Source organism: Cibotium barometz, chromosome 54 (assembly GCF_041138505.1).
Source record: "Cibotium barometz isolate CiBa-2024 chromosome 54, ASM4113850v1, whole genome shotgun sequence".
Classification (NCBI taxonomy): Eukaryota; Viridiplantae; Streptophyta; class Polypodiopsida; order Cyatheales; family Cibotiaceae; genus Cibotium; species Cibotium barometz.
In genome coordinates, this window is record NC_141099.1 from 38,824,934 (window position 1) to 38,846,814 (window position 21,881).

Consider the following 21,881-nt stretch of genomic DNA (forward strand, 5'->3'; position numbering starts at 1 on the left):
TTTATAAAATTATGATGTAAACTTCCCAACCTTTCTTGTCATTCAGAGTGATGTTCAATATAATCATACAACTTTCACATCAAAAATCTGTGCATTTTGCATGCTTTTGGATACCTTGTTGGCAAGAGTGACCTTTTTATTGAAATGAAGGTAGAAAGGGTGTTGACATCAAATGCATGTAGATCCCACATATGATGCCAATCAGAGAGCAAGTGGTGCATATCTTGAAGAGGGGGTAACCTCTGTTTTAAGTGGTTCAAACTTAAAATTACCCGTTCAAGTCTCATAGTTTTCTGACTGTTCCACATAGAAGATCCGCGTCCCCATAATGTGCAGTACCATTGACTTTGTTGTAGGAGTACACGACACAAGCTGCATTGCCACTCGTGATATAATTCTTGAATGGAGGTTGATACGTATCATCCATATTATGTTCTGTAACCTAGCACTATTATGTTTCTTGAAGGGAAAATCCAAACAGTCCTTGACCCAAACACATGCATATCCACACGTGTTTCTTCAAGGACGTAAACACGTGAATGCATCATATTTGTAACAGATTGAAGAGTCGTTTTTCCATGCATATATGTGTTACTACTTTTGAATGGCTGCATGCATGCATGACTACCTCTCCCACAAGGGAGTTTGGTGTGTTAATGTTGAACATAGGCACAATGGTGGATGAAGGTAAGATACTAAAAATCACACACTTTGTCAACAATACATGTTAGGAGTAGAGTCCTCTTCACAAACAACACATGCATAACATGTGCATGTGCATGGTATGTATTGTACTACACATGCAAGAGTTGTGAATGCATGAACACTTGACTAACCCATATACATCATAGCTATGGCTTCTGATATAAGTAATATGTTATACAAGATAAAAGAACTGAAGATACAAGGATTCTTGTGTATACAACTTTTTATACACGCACGATGCTCAGCCTTACGCATTCCAGCTCAAACGTAAGCGCGTAGTACCTGAGCGCTGAAGTGAAACCATTTTTAGTTCCCAATGTCATATGCAGTGTGACAGTGTGATGCTTGTGACAAGCTACAACTCTAAGTTGGTCAAGGGTGTCCCCCTTCAACATCCTGTAAGCCTCTCACATAAGCCTCTCACATAGTTGATTGTACAACACTGGCTTGTTAGTTAAGGGTCTTCTCCTGGTGTCTCCTGACGAATGACCCATCTCAGATCACCAAAAATGTTGATGTTTGGGGTGGTCCAATAGGTCCAATAGGTCAAGCTAGTATCACCTTCATTGTACATAGCTCTAGCTTTGATGGATATAGCCTGTATGTAATACATTGCGATTTCACTATCATCACTATTCACTTCAGCTGAGAATCAGATTTGCCAAAGAATATATAAATAGTAACTAAGATTGTAATATTACTTATAACGCCAAAAATATCTGTTTCTGTTCCATTTTTTAAATAGATTTTGCTTCTCTTTCTTATTAGTTTTGTGAGTGAAGCCACCAACTCACACACACAGCACAAAAGTTTGCACTCGGTGACCGGCAGGTATGGGCCCACCTACTAGCACCTTTAAATTTAACCAGAGCCTAGGATGGCATTGTTCTGTTTAAGATGGTATTGTAGTGTATGCAGCGTTTCCACATCAATTCAGCTGTAGAATGACTACCTACTACGAACATTGCTAATGTAAAATGTAGATAAGGAGAGGAGGTCCTTCTAGTGGTAGTGCATTTTAAGGGCTTGTGAATCATGGAAGCCTAGATCCTTATCCCAACTTTATACTGCACAGTGTATATGTACAAAAGACAGTTTCCAAACGTACGTCCTCTCCATTTGGACACTTTCCACGCCAGGATAACCCATTTGGATGAAGGAAACACAAGGGAATTGCATTGTCATACACCTTTCACAGATACCTTTCTCCACCTACACTCACAAAAGCTCAGCAAAGCTTTTTCTAAGCTTTTTCTTCAATATCCTTGTAGAAGAGCAGGGCATACAGGCTTTTATCTTCCATACCCTCATAGAAGTTTTCCATTTACTTTTGCATGATCCATATCATCTCTTATATGCGGTCCATACTGGCCTCTACTACTGTTGTGAATCTCAAATTTGCCCTCATAGGTTTGCAGGCTTTTGCATCAAAGCATGCATCTTTTCATCTAGAGCCCTTTTCAGATGGGGCTTCAAGAGCTGGAATGCCCGGGAGATGCAGAGACAGGCATTCACATGTCTTCAAAACCCTCCTTGTGGAGCTTTAGCACATGTACATGCATGCCAAACATGTGCGAGGTTAGGGTTCATCATGTCAACCCATTACACGTCCATCATTGTTGTCTCATTGAAGGTTTCCATGTCGTCGATCCCTTAGATATAATCTGAGAAAAGCTTAATGAAGGGATGGAGGAGGAGGAGGAGACATGCATATAAAGACAACTGAATATGAACAATTAGAGAAATCAAGAAGCACCTCAAATGTGAAATTCATATGCTGAGTTGAACCACTGTCAATAATTCGGAAGTTCCTTGAGGTGATTAATGTAAGACCGCATGGAGTTAAATCTTGAGAACAGAATCCATCAAGACGTATTTCACTCCAAGTGGGGTAATTTGAACCATCCAACTTTAGAGATTCAGAAAGCAAAGCTACCAGAGACATTTAGGAGGAAGACACACAGTAAAACACACCCATCAGAAAAGGCAGAGAGGTAGGCCAAGGACTTCCACAAAATGAGATGTCACCTAGCAAGGCCGCAAAGCCGAGCCAAGCAAAGAATCACGATGCTCAAAGGAGAAGGTGCAAAATCTTCCATCGGTAGGGGGTTGAGTAACGTTGGGTGAGCATGAGACTGACATAACATCCCAAACCAGGGCCAGGAGATTGCCTGCGAGGCGCCTATGGCTCTAATAACTTGAAAGAGAATGCACGACGAGAGAGAGAGAGAGAGAGAGAGTTGAGTAACAACGAAGATGACAATTTGAATTGATAATCACTCTGATTATCAAACAAAGAATACTATTTGTTCGGATCTAGTATTTTGCGTGTCTAGTTTCCTCTTGTTTGCAAAAAAAAGCTCACTAGTTTTGATCATAAGCTAACAAACGATCTTGTGTAGAGAACTAGACAAAGGAATTTAATATATGTAGTACTGTTATGAAAATCCTCATTAAGGATTTTGTTGGTGGTATGATTGATGGGGCTAAAAAAGTACACTTTATGCATCACATGGTTTTCATGACCATATTTTCTAAGTTTTTTGTCAGGGACATCCACATCAAACATTTGCTCACATAAGGAAAATGTAAACCTCGAATTGTAGGTTTTTGTTTCTGTAAATGTGCACATATCATGATGAGGAAGTTTTTTTGATCTTGTGACCGCATTTATTTGGATATCCATTCTCTACTTTGATATAATAATTATCAAAGTGGTTTATATATCTTCTATTAAGTTGCAAGAGAGAAGTTGAGACCTTTGATAAGACTTATGGATTTCAAAAGAAAAGCTTTTCTACAAAGATGAACCACATGAAATTATGGTCTCCTAAAGACTTGCATAGGAAACTTGAGCCAACTGTGATCATAGCAAGATCACGTGAAGCTAGATGAAAAATAATATGACATTTAATAAGAGGATCACTATTAGTAGCTTAGCATGAAGAAAAGAAGGCACATTGCAGCGTGGACAATGCCCAGTATAATTGATTTGAGAAGGGGTGTAATGTAAGCGCATGTTGAAAACTTGTGAGTATGGAGACCGTAAGCTCGTTGTTGACCGTTGTAAGATGCAATCTCTTTTACACTTGCATCTTGATTACTCTAAATTGTCTTTTCAATTCATTCCTCGATTCGTTTGTAACCCTATATTATGTAGATCTTAAAAGCTTTGACTTTTGATGTAACCCATGATTATTGGTATTAGTTAACATGATGATGCATATATGGCATTGGATTTTCTAATGGCGAATTGGAGCTTCTTTGAATCTAATAGGTTATTAGAGTATTGCTGTTGACTAGATGTAACCTTGTGTATGCTTCTAGCCAAAACGCAATATGTTTGTAATAGAATGTCTTGCACTTGGGTTTCAATCAAGAAATACATTTGTGGACAAACAATATGTGAGAAACTGAAACATAATAGAGCAAGTATAAAGTGCTTATATTGGTGTCTAGATGCTCAAGCTATTTGAATGTGTTTACTTCAATCTAATTGGCATCTTACAAAATTAGAAGGAATTATGGTGGATCCTTTGTCATAGAATGTGGGTAGACTTAGTAGTTGATGTAGTGTAAAATTGTGAGGTCCGAACTATCATTGTTATAAGGTTAGTAAAGTAAAGGCGTAAAGGCTATGTACCAAAGCCAATGGATATCTCACTATTGAGATGAATGTTGTCTTCCATTCTTGGCCCCATAACTTTGTCTACAATGCATCCTTTGAAATCAACCTACCTTTAATGAAATACCTACAACACTCTAGTTGATTTAGAGACATGTTAGTGTGTTTTATATCATTGAGAATATTCTTACATAGAAAGCTATAAAAAGTTTGTATATTGCGGTAAATAAGCTAATATCGGTCGTTGAAAGTTGGTCTAGTGGTAAAGTCTTGGGCTTAGAATTGAAAGATCGTGAATTCAAGTCTCCTCTAGCCTCTTTGAGAGAAACACCATCTATGTGCTTTGGGGGTGTTCGTGTTGATTGTGGCTCTTGCCTTTACACCAGGGGTACTTTGGTGAAGTAGCTCCACCCATGTTATCATTGTGGGCTCTTGTTCGAGGCTCATGGTGGGTGCTTAGGTTTGTGTGGCTCTTGCCCAAATGATCTAGTGTCAAATTTGGCCAATATTTGGAAGGAAGGTGCCTCCTTGTGGTATGTGAATGTGTGTGTGGATTGTGGGGTAAGGTTCCACGTCTACTAGAAAAAAAATAAACTAATATCATGATCCTTTTTGACATTTGGTAGATGTTAAATTGGTAGCCATTTCTTTTTATAGAAAAGTGGTCATATTAATATGGAACATTAAGATATTTGTATTTCTAGCTTTAGTATATTATTTATGTGAGGTCGTGAATTGAGTTTTACAAAATATCACAATCAATTTTTCTAAAGATATTCAAAATTTCACATTACATTAAGAAATGACAAGGCATTTTTCAAATGTTTTGTAAGCGTTTTAATTGTTTCAAATAATTGGCGAAAATAAACGTTGAAAATAGCATGCTCTTCTAAGTTAAATTGAATATTCAATGTGAGGATACACCTTATATTAGTATCTATGAGCCTTGCATATGTGAAATAGGATTATATGAATGTGAGAATACATCTTTATTAATACATCCGAAAACTTAAAATTTTCATAAGTTTGAGTAAAAACTTATTTTTCATATACATTTGAAAGAACTTGTAGTCTTTTCATATGTTTGAAAGGTCTTATAGGTTTTTTCATATGTTTAGATTAACATGTAATTTTTTTTCATATGTACGAAATAAATGATCATTTTTTCATACCTTTGATTGTTTTTTTTTCTCGGATATGAAAAAAATTTCATATGTTAAAATGCTTTTTTCGGTACGTACAAAACATTGGTTTAATACATCCAAAAACTTGGTTTAATACTTTGCTTGTATGAATTAAATTTCATACTTTAAAACTCTTAAAAGTTAAAGCATTCATATTATTTTTTTTCCTTATATATGAATTTGTCTATAAAAGTTCTTGTATGGATACTCAATGTTGTCTGGGGTAGGACGACCAAAAGGCCTTATGGGAAACCTTAAGAAGCGCTTCCAAGGCACAAAATAGTTAACGAGGAAGATAGTAGGCAGGAATCCGAGAAGGAAACCTAGAATCAAGAAAGGCAATGGAAAATAGTGTTGCAAACTAGACTTGGCCTCATGATTGGGTGTTGCTAGATGCAGCAGGTGGCAGCTCCTTTACAGGGGGTAGCTAGTGGGGCATGCTCTGGGTAAAGGAGCCCCACATGTTGTGGGAGAGATTCAAAGAGACCAGGCCGCGCAGAGCCCCTATCTCCCCTGGGATCTCACCACTCAGCCAGTTTGAAGACAGATCCAAAATTGTGTAGACAGTCAGCATATGAACCAGTTCCTGCTGGATTCCTTTGATTGCAATGGTGATCTCATCCCTGTATAGATCCTCCGATCCCTCATCGTCCTCAGGGATGGGATTTACCATGGCTTGCAGATGAGAGAGACCCGAGGGTATGTTGCCCGATGGCTGGTTGTTTGCCAAGTCGAGGATTTGAAGTCTGGAGAAGCTGGTCTGACCAGTAGGGATGGATCCATACAGCCTGTTGTTTCTCAGTCCGAGCACCCGCAAGGAAGGCAAATAGTCTGCACTAATCCAGCTCGGAATCGTTCCATTTAAACTATTCTGACTCAGATCCGGTAGCTCCAGCTCGCTCAAATTCCTCAGAGAACTAGGCATCCCCCCCTTGAATTGGTTATTGTGAAGCTCCAAACCGTGTGGCCCTCCTACAAGCAGTTTTGCCCGTAATATTTGCGGTCCACTGCAAGCTTTCAAGATTGTTGTTGCCAAGCTTGAGCCAGAACACAGTCATGGTTGAATGTTGTAGCCACCAGAGATTAGATTGTGAGATAAATCCAGATACAAAGGGAATTTGGTATCTTCCTTGGAACAATTTAGCATGTTCCCTCTCAACATGTTTCTGGACAAGGAAAGGTAGGAAGCAGCAGTTGAATTACAGATCTCACTGGCAATACTCCCTGGTGAAAGCTCATTATAGACAAGTTTAAGAACCTCACCTTCATCATCAGGACACTGTATGGCATAGCTCCAGAGAGACTATTCCTAGAAAGATCCAGTGATTGAAGCTGTTCAGATTGATCAGATGAAAGATTTCCAAGAGATGTGGGAATGAAACCCGAAAGCTGGTTGTTAGAGAGGCCAAGGCCAGACATCATGGAGAAACAACCCAAACATCATAGGAAGCAAAGCAACGAGATTCTCCATGGAGAAACTTTCAGACTCGACTCCAGCAACCACCTTGTTCTCAAATGAAGCCTGGAGTCGAGTATCAGCAGGTGCAACAACGATGCCAATGTTGTGAAGATGCCCAAGAGAATCTGGAATGCATCCAGTGAGCTGATTGTGGCTGAGATCAAGGTGCCCAAGTTGTGTCCAGTTGCTGATGGAAGCCGGAATGATGCCGCTGAGACTGTTGTTGGCAAGATTTGCATAACGGATCCTGGTCCAGTTACCAAGGTTGGGAGGCAATGGTCCTGAAAGATTGTTGTTATTGGCTTGAAAGTAGGTTAGCTTTCCAAGAAAATCAGGCAGCTTGCCGGATAATTTATTCCAAGAGATGTCAAGGAGTGAGAGCTCCCTCCACATACCAGATGCTGGGATGGGCCCATGTAAAAGATTATTGCTCAACTGTAATGATTGCAGGGTGGATAAATTAGCTACAAGTGGTGGTCTCTCACCTGACAGCAGGAAGGTCCCCGAGGCATCAAGAGCCCGCAGGCTTTTGAAATCTCCGATCCAATCGGGGATGCCTCCATTGTCTGAGATGGATAAGGCCTCTAGCGAGCTAAACGTTCGGACCCAACAAGGAGGAAAAGCTGGAAGATGGATAAGGCCTCTGGCGAGCTAAACGTTCTGATAGCGAGAGGTAAGCTAGGTTGGAGGCTCTAAGAGAGATTAGCATAGGCTAGCAAGGAGGTGCCGTCAAGACGACCAGTGGAAGACATGTCGAGGTGGAGAAGATTGTGATTAAAAGCATCAAAGCAGAAGGGCATGGACTGAGGGGGGAGCTGGACTCCCGAGAAGTCCAAGTATTGCGACTCCAATCATCTGTTCTCTGAGCTCTGCCAAAAGTAACGTCTTTTAGGCCAAGGTCAAGGTGAATCAGGCGTTCTGAGGACGCTAGGGCCAGGGGTATTGTGCCCCGTACAGGCGGTTCTGACTGAGATCGAGGTGTGTCAGACCTATCAAAAATCCCAACTCCGGGGCAATACCGCCATAGAAGCTATTCTGACTGAGATCTAGGTACTCCAGGCGTGTCAAATTTCCTAGCTGTGGAGGGATATTCCAGAAGGAATTTCCATGGAGGTCGAGATACTCCAAGCGGGACAGGTTTCCAAGCTCGGGGGGGATGTCTCCGTCAAGCCCGCCTGATCCCAGAACAATGGAAAGCTTGCTCAAGTTCCTCAACAGACCAAATTGCCGAGGAATTGAACCCTGGAAACAGCTTTCCCTCACCTCAAGCACCGCCAATGAAACTAAACTCGCAAGTGACGATGGAAGATCTCAACACCCAGAGTAGGTGATCTCATGAGGCCTGTGGTGATCTCCACACCCAGAGTAGGTGATCTCATGAGGCCTGTGGTGATCTCCACCTGGGTGACCCGCCCATCATGGGAGCAGGTGATGCCGTGCCAACCGTCACAATCTGAACCCGTCCATGAGGGGAAGCTCAGACGGCTGGCCTTCTCGAGGTCTCTCAGGGCCTCCCTCTCTCTCTCACTGCACATCTTGCTGCTGCTTCTGTGCCAGCCACAAAACATTGGGAGTTACATATAAAGAGCTGCTGGCAGATAAGGGCATGGATTAACAATCAAATGTAAGTCCAATCCCCCATCTTTACGAGCTCATCAAGCATGATAGAGTAGTATGGACTATCCTTGAAACACACTGTTTGCATCTCTAGCAAATGTGTCGCAAAGGCATCAAGAAATTGATAGCCAAAAGAACAGCTTGTGTATGAAGCGTATCCTCTACTTTGGGGCATGTTTGGAACCTTAAGTAACAAAGCAAGTTCACATAGGTCTTCATAAGTGGCAATAGAAAGATCCCTTTCAGAAATGAAATACATAAGCTTCATTGTTGTGATCACAGGAGCTTTGTTTCTATCTTGGCAACATGCACAGGAATAGGCTTTGCTTGTTTTTCCACATCACATAACTAGTTTGGCCCCGCAATCCTATGCACATCACTATGAGGTAAATGACCTACGATAGCATCATGTTGCATAGTAGTGCACCCATCTCCAATACCCCAAGGCTCTTTCATTCTATACTTTTCACAATACTCACATATCATTAGTTGTTTATCATCCTTTAGGATGCAATGAACCCATGGAAACTTTCTCTCATGCATCATGATAATTTCTAGCTTTTGCACTTTCATTAGTAGCATTTTTAGAGCTACTTCCAACATTAGCCTCTATGTCCCCACCATTCAATTCCACATCTTCTATGAGATCATCATTAAGGTCAAAATCAATTTCTTCCTCACATTAACATTAGCATGAGGAATTGGAGTTTTATCTTTAGGAGGAGGGACATTCCACTTGAACAAGTTCCTACTAGTGTTTTGCTTTAGCTTCTTTTTAGGAGGCATGCTTTCTTTGATATTGCCTAAAATAGATTTAGAGTAAAAGATAGTAAGTTTTACTCATTATACGACAAATTTTAATTAGAAACTTCTAATTTGTCAATTAATACTTATGTCCATTGAGTTTCTACAACAAACTTAAAAACTCTAGTCTCTAGATATAGACTCTTAGTATTATTTGTGAGTAGAGGTTTAATGACTCACAAGTCGGAGAGAAGGTGTGGGGCACCCATCGTTGAGTTTTGAGGGTTTGTGAAGACTAGAGAATTAAGACTCGAAGTCTGGAGAGTGTGTCTGCATATGCACATTGAACATGAGTAAATAGAATACTCTTAGATATTGAAAAACTTGAAAACCTAAGGCTAGGGCGCACTATGACTATGAGCCATGAATTAGTTGATTAAGTATGATATCCAACTCAAAACTAAATCGAGTTATAGTAGAAGAAGTGTATGTGTGTGTTTGAGTCCTAAATACCCTACCGTTGATTTAAACCAGAACATCTATGCTTAACCTTCACAGTTTAATTTGTGACGCTTACTGCTATAATCAATAAGTTAAAGTAAACCATTTGATAGTAACTTTAACTAACATCAAAAGATAAAACCTTCATTAATGAAAAACATTATATGCCAACTGCGAAAGCCAACAAAAAGGTAGAAAAAATTTGTAACAAACATCCATATATTGTAGAACCAAACACATGGATATTTGCTAAGGAAGAGCAAGAAGCTGAAGAGTAGGGAGTCCATATCGTGATAAGGACTATTTTTTATGACCTCCCCAATCACGTCGTTAGAGCCCAAGATCGAGTTACGGTATCAATACCAATGGTCTTGAGTTTTTGTCGTTGCTCCTCCGAGGCAGACCCAAGTATACTCATAGCTAGCTCTCAAAAAGGGTTAGTGTTGCTTGCAATTAGTTAGTAAAATTATATAAGAACCAAAGCCTTTGTTTGTAAATTAATCATGTTTAGAACAACAATTTTTTAGTATATATTCCACTTAAAATTCTATCAATCCTACAAATATGCTACAACATGTATATCATATTGGGTGAGCAAGTCCATAATAGACGACAAAGTAATAATCTAAAGAAGATTTGTACTTTGAATCGTATTAGCATCATAAGGATGAGGGCAAAAAAAAAAAGATAATGCACATAGCAAAACAAGAAAAACTAACGTGCTTTGACAACGGTGGTTGCCTTCGGGTAGCTAACACAAGAGTGGCCATGTGTGCAAGTAGAGAAGCCCACCAAGACAATCACTAGGAGGTTTGAGGCCCTTCAGTAGAGAGATTGTATGCCTTACATGTTGAATAACATTGCGATACCCATACTAAGAGATTGATGTGTGTATAGAATGCCCAAGCAAGCTCTCTTTATATAGAAGAAAGCACTATAGATACAAGAGATAGCTAGGAATCATGTTCAATGAGGAGAGAAATAGAAAAGCATGTGCCTTCATTAAAGCTCACCTGAATAGCTGACGCCCCAGTTGAGTGTATGTAACATGTAGCGAAACAGAAAACGTAGGAACTTTACCCGAATAGCTGACGCCCCAATTGAGTGTATGTAACACATGTAGCGAAACAGAAAACGTAGGAACTTTACCCGCATGCATACCCAAAAGAAAAGCGCATACACAAAAGAAAAGCGCATGATGCTTCTTCCCATGTGCGACAAAAGAGGATAGAAACCCTATTTTTATATGCATAATCATGAATAATTTACTATCATAGGTGCTTGAAAAGAGTTCAGACTAAAAGTCTAATTATAAGGTAAATATGAGACTTGGCCCATTTACAACCATAGTTCGAAAAAATAATTTTTAATTGAACCTACTCTTGCATATTTCTAGAATGATTTAGTCCTAGCATTCATCTCCCCAGTGATAAGATCCTCAAAGTTTGATAAGTTTTCTTGAATTTGGATAGATGTCAAAAATTGATCATACTCTTTGCCAAGTCCAGTCAATGTAATCGACACTAAGCCATCATTATCAACATGAGCTCCAATAGAACCAAGGGCATTCACAATCCCTTTACCTTTGTAATTAGTGATACTCATCGTATTCCTGTGCACATTATGTAGCTCTTACTTCATAGTATCCAACATGCTAATAAACAACCAATACATCACTTTAATGGTTCTCTCATGTCCCAACTTAAAAGCTTGTGCCTATTGAGGAGTGACATTTTCTTTCGGAAACTCTAACTCCTTCTTGTCACCTGAAATAAAATTTCAATATCCTTTTCCTATGAGGAAGTTTCTCATCCTAACAACTTCCATGCTTGGAAGTTGTTCTTATCTAGCTTCTCGGGATAGACTATTAAACATGATTAATTACAAATAGTGCTTGTAAAAGCTTCTTTATTTATAGTAATCTCCAACACAATGGTCTTGTAAAATTATTGTTACCGTAGTAAGCTGTATGTGAGCTAGTCACATAACCATACATCCACAAAAAACCTGTAAATCTTAGATTCTTTGCAGACTATGCTGTAACCAAATTTATGCCGCAACTTTTCAACGAACTAGAAATGGGGCATACATAGTTAAAATTAACATTTTCATAGAGTGCAAAAAAATTATAGAGCAAAAATGGGGCTTGAAATGGCCTCGAATCCAAATTCTAAAATCACTTAGTTACTGCTAACATTTCTCGCACAATATAATGCCCCTTTGCTCTACCACAAAGGACAACTCAAGATGTGACATTGCAACTTAAATGTTGTGCATGCTTGCTGCACTTGCCTAGTAGACAAGCTACCTACGCAGATTTACATCACGCCTATGATTGATGCTCAACATTTAAGGCACCCATATGATTCTCCTTTACTTCACCCTCTATAGAATCCTTCATTGGTGTATACTATATACTCATCAAACATAACATCCCAACTCACTTGGATTACATGCATAGAGGGGTTATAGCATCTTTTTGCTCAAGGGAGTATCTAATAAAGATACATTTTTTTGCCTTGGGATCCAATTTGCTTCTCACTCCATCTGGAACATGAATATAAGCAATCTAGAGCCAAACACTTTCAAGTGTGCCAAATCTAGATTTTTGCTAATACACTTATGTTCAGGCATCATTGTTAATTGTAAAAAGTCTAAAATTGTATTGAAAATCAATTTCTTTGGTGTAGATATGACACATGATCAAGGTTTCTCTACTCACATATATTACATGAAAATTTTAATGCAACAACTTGCATCAATTGGAGCACCCATTGATGAGGAGGATATTTCCATCCTACTCAAAAGTGTGCCTAATGAGCCATATGGGACTATGGTCTTCAGCTACAATAACCTACCTTTGAAAAGGAGTTGTTTTACTACCCTCATAGAAGATGAAGGGAGGGATCAAGTAAAAGGCAACACAAAGGGCCATCCTTGGGCTGGCATCAAAAGAGAAAGGCAAAATGAAGTGTAACTATTGTGAAGAGAAAGGCGAGAAGGCCTTTGGTTCTTCAGAAGAGGCTAACACTGTTCATGAAGATTGGGCTATTGAAAGCCTCAAGGGCCACATGGCCACCCCTATTCCCTACTCTATTTAAAACATCGCCCAAAGTTAAGTGGTGAAAATCTATGTAACAAAATAGATTAAATCTATAACTAGAGGGGTGGATAACATTGAGGGGGCGTCTATTGGAAATATCATTATCCATCCATTCGGGAGCCATGTAAGTCTAATGATGAAAAGTCTATAGCCTTAGAGTCAATCTAGATATTGTAATTGAGAAATGTAAGAAGTGAAAAGCCATAAAATCTACCTTAAAAAAGGCACCTAGCTCAAGCGGGGTTAAATCACCATAAAGAGAGCCCAAATTGTAGGAGAGGTGCCTAGAATCATGGGATGAAGAATAGGGATGATTAATCCACCATTTGGTGGAAATGCCTTGAGCTACACACATGTACCCGTGCCTCTTTAAAGGCCTCTACTCAATGGAAATGCCTTGAGCTACACACATGTACCCGTGCCTATTTAAAGGCCTCTACTCAATGGAGATGCTATTATCATCGTCTTGCCGTCATTATGTTAATCTTTAAATCAATAGTCTTACTCACCTCTCATTAGAGTAGCTCATAGTGTTTTTAGTATGCTTACCATGTCTAAACATGAAGTCTAAGCATCACTCCCGGCCACCCTAAGCTATTCTAACATCATAATCACTTCTACTTTAGCTCTTCTTAACCTCTTTCCCAAGATATTTTTCTTATGGGCTTCATGTGGTTGCACTGATGATCTCATTAGGCCCTAGAGGTGGAAGCATGCCTATTGCATTACATAAAACTTTTGTAAGCATGTGAGCACAACTGACCTTGTTGGTGGTATTCTTGCATGGCCCTGGAGTTCACTGGTAAATGCCTTGTAGCTTGTTGGCTAGAACCATGGCTAAGGAGCTAAAGGTGGCTGCAAGTACTGGCTACAAGTGTGCATGAGAAAGGCTAGGTGTATAGACAAGCAAGGTGGGGGCAAGGTAGGACGCACTACAGGTTGGGCACGCTGGGCTGGCATGTAGATGTTGGGTGAGTGTTGGTTGGTGTGTGTCTCTGAGAGAAAGCGAGCCGCTTAACGTTGACTTTATTGATCTAGAGAGACCAATCTACGAAAAGACTTAATCCAAATGGGTCCATAGCATTCTAAGGGCAATCCTACTAGCCATTTATACCCCACGATGAGTGGCAGAAAAGTAGAGAGAGAGAGAATAACCATGGGCGAGTGTGGTGTGCGTGTGTGTATGATAATAACCATAGGCAAAAAGACACTATGGACCATAGTGTATTTGTGTGTATAATAACCACGAGCAAGGACACTATAGCAAGATGACATCCAAATGGGAGGAGTACTCTCAGTACTCCTAGAACATAAAACCCTAATGTCGAAAAGGGGTTCCTTCTTTGTTATAATTGTCTTGCATTTCTTGTTGTTGGGGTGGCATTATTCCTCCTCCCAATTTTCCCATGGGTCCCTATATCACTTGCAAGTATCTTTTCTTTCCATGATTTCTTTTCCTACTGATTTCTTTTCTTTAACCTTGTCTTTTGATTGGTCATCATGGACTTTATCTTATTTATTTTACGTACGCAATGCAATCTCAAAGTCTCAACACACACACACACACACACACACACATTATATTTTTGGCTCCTCTCTTGTCTAGGGTCGCAACCACTACGTTGCCACTAAAGTAATAGTAGTGATAGTGAAGGTCGAGAACTGGGCCTAACAACTCAAAAGCAAGCTACCCATCACATCAATGTGAACTTAAGCTTTGCAAGTGACTTCACCTAATGTTATTCCTTCATTGATAGGTTTCCTCAAAACCTTCAAACGAGAATAGTGAACGCTTGATTTGAAGCTTTGGCTATACCATTTTTAATCAAACTATGGTGACCATCACTAGAATGTTAATCATTCCACATAGAAGAGCAGGTTTCTTAGCAAAGGTAATAATGATCTGTCATTGGCAACAACTAATTGCATCCTCAATTCAGGTGTTTCTTTCTTGTTTTTGATACGTGAGTTCCTCACAACTACCATATATCAAATAGTGCCCCACATCAAGCCTTGTTAGACTCCAATTTTGACTCGAAACTCCAAACAAAGACCAAAGTGTGCATGCATTCTCATTATGTTTCGAGGGAAGAACACAACTAAGAGACAGCAAAACAACATATAAGATAATATATATTGAGTATTAAAAATTTTCCATTAGTCCAACCATTCTAAGAGGCAATTAATACAGATGTAAGGCAGGCTTCTGCTCATTACCATGAGTCAGAAACCAAAAACAAGTCGCTTACAGAAAGAAACCTTTTGACATGGCACCCACGAGATCAGCCATGCTAGGGGAGAGGCTACTTAAAGGCAGCCAAAACAACCTTCACTTGAGTAGGACAAAATTTCATCCATTTGACATTTCTTCACAAAATTGAGGGGCTCGGAGAACCTAACCGACAATTGCAAGAAAACCCTTACTCCTTTGCAGGAGGACTCCACCCAGCAAGGTCCTCCATTGAAAACTCGTAGCTTTCTTCGGTGCCCTTTCTTATCTCCACCCCTTTCTGCCTAAGGAAATCCTCAACGCTACCTGGCTCTCCAAACCAGCCAAGACGATCCGCAATGAGATGCAAATTCTTGCACCCACCGCATCGCACGATGACCACTCCTTGCTCGTAGGTCTGCCTACTCATTGTTTTTGCGGACCTAGTCTGACATACATTACATGTGAAAATCATCGCAAGATTGTGGCGCTCTGAAACCTTTGGGCCTGATTTTTCTGACTCGACTACATCAGCATGCTTGTGTTGATCATTCTTTTGAAGACCTTCATCAGTGCAACTAGTGCTGTCTGGTCCAATGTTGCCATTCTCCACATCGACCAAAGAAATCTCACTGCTGTACCCTCTTCGTGAAGATAGCTTATCCGCAATCATTGCCTTGACTGAAGAACAGGCCGGATCCCACCTGGCACAAATATTGCCCAGTAGTGCTCTTTTAGCAAGGGTAGCTTCTGTGTTTCGGGACCCCGAAGGTCCCTCTAAGCAATCTCCTACAACATCAAATCCACTAGTATCAATGCCATCAAAAGCTATAATCAATCAGCAAGAAATAAAAAGACCAAACAAGAACACCAAAACTGTAAGCATGGGTTCAGGCATGCTCGAAACATATCACATAAAATTGCTCATTTTTAGCAAGAAACTTTTTCCCCAACAGTTGCATATCAGACTCGGAAACAGTTTTCAGCCTTTAATCAGCAAAACAGCCTCAAAGGCAGCACTTGGCAAGGGTAGCTTGCAGACACATTATTCCCTTTCTGTAACAACCGGCCTTTTTAGTCGTTTAGAATCACATTAAGTTCCCACTGTAGCACAGATGTGTTTTTCACCTGCACGGTCAGACATGATGAAGCACATGATGCAAAACTAGCAGCAGTTCATTCATAGCCAGCTGCAAGACAATCAGGTTCCCTTTCTGTAAGAACCAGTCATTTTTAGTCATTTAGAATGACCCACTGTAGCACAGATGCGCTTTTTAATTGCCGCCCGCCGCCCCCCCCCACCCCCCCACCCCCCTGCTGCATGGTGAGACATGATGAAGCAGATGATGCAAAAACGAGAAGCATGCCAGGAAGCGTGAGATGCAGAGAATGAAGATTGGGATGAATAAAATACATCACTCAAGAGTTGGAACTAAGACCCATTTGAGACCCAATTTTCACATAAACGTGGAGATCAAGAAACAAAGACAGAAAGTAAGTAATACTAACGTCTACAAAGGACTCCAAGGGTCTGAGATCATGGGTGATACAATGATACCATGAGTACACTGAGCCATGGAAAAAGTAACCGAAAGAAAATGAAAAACAACTATCACTAGTGCATATACATGTGATATCTACATATGACCCTGTGTATGAGGTAAAGCCAATACTGATCTGATGGCTAAGGGAATACCAGGCCTCTCTGATGGAATCATGTCATGGTGTTGAAGAGCCTCCTGGATGTATCTGTCAGGTGGAAGGTCGGTTGGGGCATCTGGCCCGCAAAATAGATGAAGTTCGATCACTGAGGACCCTCTGGGGAATGGATCACTCCTGCGGGTGGTCTGACGTGGATGCATGTAGACTAAAGAAAAATCTGTAATGGCCCTCTGAGAAGTATCATGTTGGGTCTGCCTCTCTGTATGTTGACTCAATACTACATCCCTGTAATGTCTGAGCTCTAGCAAGTACATGCCCAAGCATCTCTCATCATCATACTGCCATCACCTGTGCGAGTGGACCAAACCCCTCTCAGAGAGACAATGGAATCTCCCCTGTACCTATGCTGGGATTCGGAGTCTCATATGTTTGTGTGCCCCTATGTGTGTGTGGATCCACTCTTAGGAGAGTGGATAAGTGTGCATTTGATGTAAGGTCAATGAGGTAGATGGCCTCTTGAATTATATAATGTAACCATCACATCAATAATAATTAAGCTTTTGTGCCTCATGCAAATCTTCACTCTTTCTCTTTCCACGACTACCTTCACACTCTCTACCTTATCTCCCCACTTCTAACATGGTATCCACAGCCTGCTAAATCAGCCGCCCTCGGCCTCTGCTCCCACTCCCACCACCGGCCTCACCCTCTGCCTCTCCTCTCCTCTCCTCTTGCTCCCACCTTGTAACATGCAGTGGAAGTATTCGTATTGGAGGATCCTATCACACAAATGCTCACACCGTCTTCTGTATCCTGAGTTTCGCGAGTTTAGCAAACCACTTTAAGACTTCAAACTTTAAAGAGATGTGAGAGAGAGATGAGAACTGTACAGTGTACACTGTGTATGGGGTCCCGAATTACCCACTGAAGGCCCCCCTATCCCGTTACCGAGATAGTATTTGCTTTATTATCTTTAAAGAGATTGACGGTGTGACTGACGATAAGCCAAACACAAGACCTCTGAAGACCAAGTGTTGGACTGAACGGTACACTGCTATAGAAGCACCAAAGATGTCCAATCTCAAGCCTATGCACTCTTCCCAATGGAATGAGAAGGGGATGCAAAGCTGAGGTTGAGAGAGGGGCTGTTTGGGACTGTTCTAGACTGAGTATGAATGCTGAAAATGCATATGAATGCTGCGTTTTACCTTCACCAAGTGGCTGGAGCAAAACAATGATATGATGAATGCTACAAACTGTATGGATGCAGAAAAACGCAAGGTTTACTGATGGCTGAATGCTGAGAATTGCTGCGTTTGCTGATGGAGGGCTGAATGCACGCGTTGATGCTCCTCTAGCTGTAGGATGACACGCTTCTCCAAAATGCATAGGCCTGAAGTGAATGCAAGGCTGAAGACTAATGCGCCTGAATGCTGATTGCTGAATATGATTGAATGAGTGAATGATTATGCAAGGACTCTATTTATATGGACACAAGGAGCTAGTCGGCTGGCTACTCAGCTGGCTAACTGCCCATGTCCAACATAAATGCATAAATGATGTGAAAAATGCTGAAAATGATGGAAAAAATACCAAAAAAATCCTAGTAGATATCCTGATAAATACTGGATGATATCTCGGGTTTCTGCAATGGTCTAGATGCTATGCATGAATGATGTGCAATGTGTAGCATGCTTTTTGATGCAAACCCTAAGGTTTCTATTGATTGTATATGCATGAATGCATCTCTTTAAGTGGGTTAAGGGACTTAGACTAACTGATTGACTTGCTATGGCTGAGAATGACCTACGTAGCTCGTGCCTGACACTGATGATGATGAGCCAGTTTGTCACCATGCACTACAGTGCAGAGTGCATGTGACATTCCCTCCTGCTTAGCTTGGCGACAGGTTCATGGCTTCCAAGTAGTCCGCCAACAACCAGGGGTACTCTTGAAAGAATTCCTCGTCTAGCCATACGGCTTTGTGGGTACCTCGATCTCGAAATTTCGTATAGAACTGACATATCCGTCGACCGGAACCATGCTTCCAACGATGAAGAAGGATCTGCTCGGGCTCAATGACTCCTGCTTCGTCTACCACGTCAGGCTGCTATAGGCTTCCTGTGCTTTGGTCAAGCGGTCCTTGATTGACTCAATGATCTCGGAAAATGCTTCCGTGGTTTTATTAGCCTCTAGAGATGGAGACACCAATCTTGTCAAAAGAGAAGAGAAACGACGACCAAAGGCTGCTTCATATGGAGTCCGTCCGACACTGGATGAATGAGTGTCGTTCAAGATAGCCTGGACCAAAGGAAGATAATGTGCCCATTTGGACTGTTGGTCATGACAATATGACTTGAGAACATCAAAGGCCAGCTGGTTATAAATTTATGTTTGGTCATCTGTCTGCGGATGGAATGCACTAGACAACTGCAACTTAGTTCCAAAGTTTTCAAATAATGCCCTCCAGAAATGCGAGGTAAACTTGGAATCTCTATTTGATGTAATGGTGCCAGGCAAACCACAAATTGGGTACCAATGCTTGAGAAAAAGATGGGCCACGTCCTCACCTGTGACCGTATGCTTGCATGGGATGAGCATGCAGAATTTACTGAAGCAATCCACAATGGTGAAACACTGAGTGTTACGGGATCCGGAGAATGCTGGTAGAGACCCTACAAAGTCCATAGTGTTGGGGTAAAGGCATTATGCCCACCCTTATAGTGTGTACAAGCCCATAAGTTTTATAGTACATAGTACACTTAGTACATTAAAAGTACTAAGTGCACTATGTGCACTAGAGCAAATATACATGTGTGATAGGGGAGTCACACACTCATACTTTGTGAGTTGACTTATCCCCACATGTCTCTCTCTCTCACTCTCTCTCCCTTCTTCTCTGTGTGAGTCTCCCACATGAAACCCTAACTCTTTCAGCTGAGCTTCTTTAGCTCCTTCAACTAGTATCAGAGCTTGATCACCTCCCTCTTCTCACAGTCCCCTGTTGATTACTCTATTGGTCGCTTCCTACTGGCCGTACCATCTGCACGTGATCACCCTGCTATTGGTCGCACTGTCTATTGTGCGCCTGCTGGTCTTACTTAGCTGGTCGAAGAGCCCTGTCTATTGCTGGTCGTACTGCCCAGCGTAGGCAGCCAACAGACCACGCAGCTGAGCCAGGCGTGCCCAACCACAACGTGGGCTGCTCAGCTGCTGCCCAGCAGCAGCAGCCACGCTGCCCAACCAGGCAGCCAACAGCTGCTGCTCAGCCAGGCGCACCACAGCGCAGCAGCAGCATCATAGCGTAGCCAGTTCCCAGCCTGCACAGCAGCAGCTCTCAGCTCGCAACACCAAGTCCAGCAGCAGCTCCCTTCAACAGCCGTACAGCACACAGCAGCATCCGTACCTGCACAGCAGCAGCATCAGCACACGAGTCAGCAAATACGACGCCCCCCTTCCTGCAACAGAAATCAAGAAATTCAGTCTGCAAATCGCAAGAAATCAGAAATTTCAGAGGTATTTGCTTCAATTTTGGGATTTGCATGTCCATTATCATCAATTGAGCAGGTACAGGTCCTAATGGCTCAGATTTGAGCACAATTGGCAACATTGGGTGACATTGGTCACATTCGGGGTCAATTGGCAGGAAATTGGGTGTTAACATTTGGGGCTTTTGATGTAATTGTGCCATTGGGCATTCATACATGCTGTATGATGTGAGCAATCTCACATTCGCAGCTAAATTGCAGGAAATTGGAGTGCAAATCAAAGGGCTTTTGTGCCAATTGGGTTGATTTGCATGCAGGCACTGGCATTTGATGCTTTAGGCAATGTGTTGATGCCTGTCAAACACTCAACGTGCCAGTAAATCAAGGGGCTTTTATGTATTGGATGTATATGTGGCCAGGGGGAAGCATTGTGAAGACTCTGGATGCCTTCATGTGCATTAATGTACCATTCATGATCAGAAATTGATCTTGAATCAAAGGGCTTTTCAAGATTTTGTGCTTGTTGAGCTTGGCAAAGCAACAGGGAAGACTTCTATGCCTTGAACCCTCAATAATCCACTTGCAACAAAGGGGCTTTTGCCCAATTTCTGTCCGGGACTGTTGTATGCAATGGTGGGGACTGTCAAGGTCTGATTTTTCACTCATTTGGACAGCCAGGAGAGCATTTATTGCTACTGTACTTGCTAGTACAAATTTGGTACAACTTTGTATAAGTTTTGGCATGGCTGTACATTGATTTGAGTGAGGAAAAGGCTCATTTTCAGCTGCTGTACTTGCCGGTACAGATTTGGTACATCATTGGTGAGCACTTAGTACTGTTGTACAATATTTTGGAAGGGGAACAGAGCACATCTAAGGTGCTGTCATAAATCTGCAGCAACCAGATTTTGGTGATTTTATCACATTCACAGTGGGAGGAGAGTTGCATTCGTGCTTCCGCAGTGGGAGATAAACTTTGGGAGAACAACTGTGAGCACTTTGTGTGCTTTGGTGCAGTGTTTGCACATCTTGCAGGGAGTCAGGCATTGATTGTGTCAAAGGTTGCATATTGCTATGGCAACCACAGGTGAGAGCTCTTCATTGCTTCACATCAAGAAGCTTGAAGGCTCACATAATTATGACATTTGGCAAACCCAGTGCTATAATGTGTTGCTCCAGAAGAAGCAGCACAAGCCCATCAAAGAAAGGGGTGTAATGCCCGCTTCTCTTACTGCTGAAGAATGGGAAGATATGGATGAGCTGGCAAGATCCACCATCATGTTGTCTGTGTCAGACTCTTTACTTTTCAGCATACGTGAAGAGAAGACAGCTTGGGGAATGTGGCAAAGATTGCAGGACTTGTATGCCCAGCAAAGTGCCTCAAGCAAAGTGTATTGGTTGAAGAAACTCATAGGTCTTCAAATGAAGGAAGGGGCATCTATGACAGCCCATCTAAATGAGTTTAATGAAGTTGTCAGCCAGGTCATCAATCAAAAGTTGGCAATGGACGATGAGTTCAAAGCCACCTTTCTCTTATGCACTTTGCCAGAGAGTTGGGACACATTCAGGACAGCCACTAGCAAT

The 21,881-nt window shown here is 41.4% G+C and overlaps 1 protein-coding gene across 1 annotated transcript in view; it reads right to left on the reverse strand.

The window, feature by feature from the left end:
• Positions 1-15,054: 15,054 nt before the first annotated feature.
• ZR3 (Zim17-type zinc finger protein) overlaps positions 15,055-21,881 on the reverse strand; it is a 69,610-nt gene continuing 62,783 nt past the window's right edge. The window contains exon 2 of the mRNA XM_086790027.1: positions 15,055-15,936. Coding sequence (XP_086646153.1) covers positions 15,359-15,936 — 578 coding nt within the window. The 3' untranslated portion in view covers positions 15,055-15,358. The remainder of the gene's footprint in view (positions 15,937-21,881) is intronic.